Here is a 4,493-nt window from a genome sequence, read left to right on the forward strand (position 1 = left end):
GTAAAAAAATACCCATGTACATTTGAGAATTTCCTATGTAAAAACAAGAAAACTTAAATATCCTATGGCATTTGCTCTTTTTTTGTTACAATTACCTTTTAAAAGAATTTGAGGTACCATTATGTACTCATAGCTCTTTAGAGACTAAACCAGTGTCAATTAATCATAATATATGTGTCAAAAAGTTACAGTTTGGCAGCAGGAGCCCCTTGAAGTTGATTTTCCATCCTGTTAACACTGCCCTGACATTCTTGAAAGCATTTTTGTTTGTAACAAGAGGATTTATTTATTAGATGTATCTGATTTTTTTTTCCTGTCCCAAAACATGTATCAATTACTCTCCTTACCAGTCCTTTTAGTAGAGACCAGTCTGGGCATAGGAATGCTTTTGGAAATTGATGGCATGCAAAAGTGCTATTTCTGCTGCTGCTGCTATTGGGTCATTAGTGTGTGTGTCTGTGTGTAAGAGAAAGAGAGAACAGGCATGAGCATGCACACACTGGAAAATATATTTCTAAAATCATTATGTGTTCCCTCCACTTTTTCCAACTTATTATGTTATTGTGCCTGCTTTGCTTATTAATTGATTTCATCAATCACTAACACTTTTCCTACATTAACACTTGGAATGGATAGGAGCCTGAAAATCAAGGTATTCACCCACAAACATGAGTTTAAATAGTTTTCCTAAGCATATGCAAAATGCTCCAACCTCCTTTTTTCAAGCACACTTAAGAAACAAGTTACCAAGCATTTGATTGCCATGTGCTAACCTGTCTCTGCTCTTGGGTTACATGTTTTTAAACCTTAGCTCAAGCATCTCCTATGGGGCACACTTGTGATTTCTATTATTTGGGTTAGATTTTCCTTCCTTATGCTCTCTTAGTATAGTGTCTAGCACTCATTACACTGTACTTTAATTTTCTGTTTACTTGTCTGTCTTCCTCTATTAAGCTGTGATATTCTCTTGGGGTATGTCTTACTGATCTGTCAGACCTGTTACATATGCTTGGAACACAGTAGATGCTCAATTAGATTAAATGCTTTAATGAGGCTCAAAGAAATAAAATACAAGATAGCCTGGTTTTACTAGCCAGTCCCTAAAGATTGGATTGTGTTCCCTGGTGAAAATAGAAATTTTGTAACACTAGAACTCCCATTTATGGGATAAGGGACTAGTAAGAGCCAAAATGATGCCAGACTCTCTGGGATTGTGATAATAAGCTGATTATTTCAGGGCTAGTCTTCTGCTTTGCTCAGGTCAGTGCTCCACTGGGAAGGGGATCCATTAATTCCCTCCCTAAGGGGAGGTAGAAGCAGCACTTTTTATTAGAGAAGGTTTCTTGAGTCTCAAAAGATGAGTAGAAGTTGGCCAAACCAAGGCAATTGGGAATAGGTCATTCCAGGTAGAAGTGGCAACTTGAGCAAGAGAACACAGACAAATGATGGGGGTGGAGTGTGAAAGTCCCAGAAATTCAGTATTTCTGGGATGTAAAGTATGAAGCAAGGAAGCTGAAGTGATAAATTAGTTTAGAAAGGTAAATGATAGTGGAACTCTGGAGACCTTTTTATGCTGCATTAAGTCATAACATTTTATCTTGGAGCAGAGAAACAGAAGAGATCAGTATAGTGAATAAAAGCACGTGCTCTGCAGGCAGGCTGCCTAGATTTGAAACTCAGTTCTGCCTTCCACTAGCTGTGTGACTTAGGGTTTTTGTTCTTTACATTGTTTCTTTGGTAAAGGGAGAATAATAAGAGCACCTATTCCATAGGGCTGTTGTGAATATTAATGAGTTAAATCATATATTGTGCTTAGATAAATAAATATTAAGTTGATGTTATTATTAAACTTTATACACACGCACACACACACACACACACACACACAGTAAAAGATCACTCTGGTAGTCTGTATGGAGGATTCTTTTGAATAGAATAGGATAAGAGAGTGGGAAAACAATAGGGGGATTAGTATGTCCCCCAGTAGCTCCTGTTGATATTTGCTGGACATTTTTGAGGTATATTCCTATCTAATGGTTTTAACAAAATCACATACTTTATAGATGGATTTTGTGCAGACTCAAGGGATACTTTCCCATTTTGCTTTTTTCCAAGAACAGCTTTGGGATTAATTTACTGGAGAGTCAAACTTCAGTTTTCAGGAACTTGCACATCATAGCTTCTTTGGTCCTACCGTCTTCAGAGTATAATTCAGAACTCAGTTCCTGAGAAGGTGACTTGGAGAGAGGGAAGCCAGCTGTTTTCCAGAGTAGGATTGAAAATAATAACATGGTTGAGTTCTAGCATGGGATTGAGACTAATGGAGATCATCTTCTGATAGTTACCACTTTACTCTAACAACTTGGGTTACACATATTGCTGCTTCATTTGTAAAGTATGTTGAATCAAGAGGTGATAGGTATAATGAAAGGATCAGAAGACCTGGACTGTGGACCTAGCTCTGCTACTTACTTGGATATGTAGTCTTAAATATCCTGTAGATCTTAGTTCTCTTATCTGTAACATGGGGTTAATGATACCCACTATGTTATCTTGCAGGGCTGTCATGAGAATCAGTTGAGAATCAGTTGAGATCATCTATGTGAAAGCTCTTGGCGAAAGGCACTTTAAAAATGGAATGATTTCTTAAACCATTTAAGAACAACTCAGAAATACAATGTGATCTGTACATCTGTTTGTTCCTTCATTAAATGAACCTAGAAAGCATTGAAAGATATGCCAATCAACTTGTTACGAAAGTCACCTTAGTTGGCACATAATTCAAACTGTGTAGGTCATCTTGTGGGGACTCCCTGCTTCCAACGAAAGCTCAGAAATTCTACTTTGAACTTTTTTCCTGCTAAAAACTCTGTTTAGTTACTTCTCTGTTCTGAGCTCTGTTGTAGAACACTGAGACTTCTCCAAGTTTGACCACCAATCAATGAGGTATCCATGCCCCTTTTTCTAGTACTTCTAGCAGGACGCCTGATAAGTTCCCCAGATGAGATATACTGGATCAGAAACAGTGCCCCAACAACAGCTTTCAAAAGTGCCTCGGAGACTTCTGTCCTTTTCAAAATCTCTCTCTACCTACCTCTCCACTAAAGATGGACATAAAACTAAAAAATCCTGAATTCTGGTACAGTCTCCATGGCCACGTCCCAGGGCTCCTGGACTGGGACATGGGGAATGAGTTCTTCTTGCCATGCACCACAGACCAGTGCCACTTAGCTGAGCAGAACCTTGCCATATATAGACTCCAAGTAATGGAGCCTCCAGAGGTGCCTCAAGAGAGCAGACCCAGTCTGGACAAAGATGGTCCTGACTCTGAACCTAACCTGTGGATGTGGGTAAATCCCAACATCATGTGCCCCCTTGGCAGCCAGGAGACCCTAAAGCCCAGTAGGGAAAAGGATCTGACAAGCATGCTTCCTTACCCTCAGCCACTCCCAAAGGATGAAGAGTCTAACTACTCAAAGGCCACAGTGATGGAGTCACTGCCAACTTCCTCCAGCAAGAAATCTTCCCCACAGAAATGGTTCACTTATTCCTCTGGTGACTTGGAGCTCACAGAAGAAAAAACGGAGGAACGAGAGGACAACTGCTCTGTGTCTCTTCAATCCCCTAACAAAGGGGAGTGCTTCCAGAACCAGAAATTATGGCAAGGCAACAGCCAGGAGGGGAGGTCCTGGCCCCGCCCCCCCCTCAATTACAGTCACCTAATTGCACTGGCATTAAGAAACAGCCCCCCCTGTGGCCTCAATGTGCAAGAGATCTACAGTTTCACCCGACAGCATTTCCCTTTTTTTTGGACAGCACCAAATGGCTGGAAAAACACCATCCGCCACAACCTCTGCTTCCTGGGCAGCTTTGAGAAAGCACCAGTCAACCTTCAGGATGGAACCAATGCAAAGCCACGGTCTGGCCTCTGGAGGCTTACTGAGGAGGGACATCGTCGTTTTCAGGAGGAGACTCGTGCCTTAGCTTCTGCTCGGAGGGAAAGCATCCAACAGTGCATGAGCCAGCCAGATGTGATGACCTCCCTCTTTGGCCTTTGAACTACCACTTCTCCCTTTTTGGAACACTGCCCTCCTTACTGGGTCCACCATTGCCCTGATTGGCCTTCATTAATCCCTAAGCCTACCCTGCCTGTTGGTGACAAGACTGTGTTTAACTACAGCTACGGGAATAGTATTAAATAAACTGAGAGGTGGGTACAGAGGAGGCAGAGCTTAAATCCAGGTGGAGAATCGTGGAAAGTTGCATGAGGACAGTGGCCGTTGTTATGCATTTTAAGCAGACACAGGAAATCCTAAGAATAATAGCATGGAAGCTAAGGAGAGAGGACATATTTCACAAGAAAAGGAATTCTGTTTACTGGAGTGTATACTCACATATGAAAGCAAATGTTGGAGTACCCTGTTTTACATAAAATGCAAGATTGAACCAGGCCTTGAAGACCCTCAAATGCCATGTGAAGGTATCTATTCATA

The 4,493-nt window shown here is 41.2% G+C and overlaps 1 protein-coding gene across 1 annotated transcript; it reads left to right on the forward strand.

Annotated features, from left to right (window-relative positions):
* Window positions 1–3,107: 3,107 nt before the first annotated feature.
* On the forward strand, window positions 3,108–4,058 carry FOXR2 (forkhead box R2). The gene has a single exon (XM_035029795.1). It carries the CDS (start codon window positions 3,108–3,110, stop codon window positions 4,056–4,058), a length of 951 nt encoding a protein of 316 aa, XP_034885686.1.
* Window positions 4,059–4,493: the final 435 nt, after the last annotated feature.

The sequence above is a fragment of the Mirounga leonina genome, unplaced genomic scaffold (genome assembly GCF_011800145.1).
Source record: "Mirounga leonina isolate KUSES-001 unplaced genomic scaffold, KU_Mleo_1.0 Mir_101529, whole genome shotgun sequence".
Lineage (NCBI taxonomy): Eukaryota > Metazoa > Chordata > Mammalia > Carnivora > Phocidae > Mirounga > Mirounga leonina.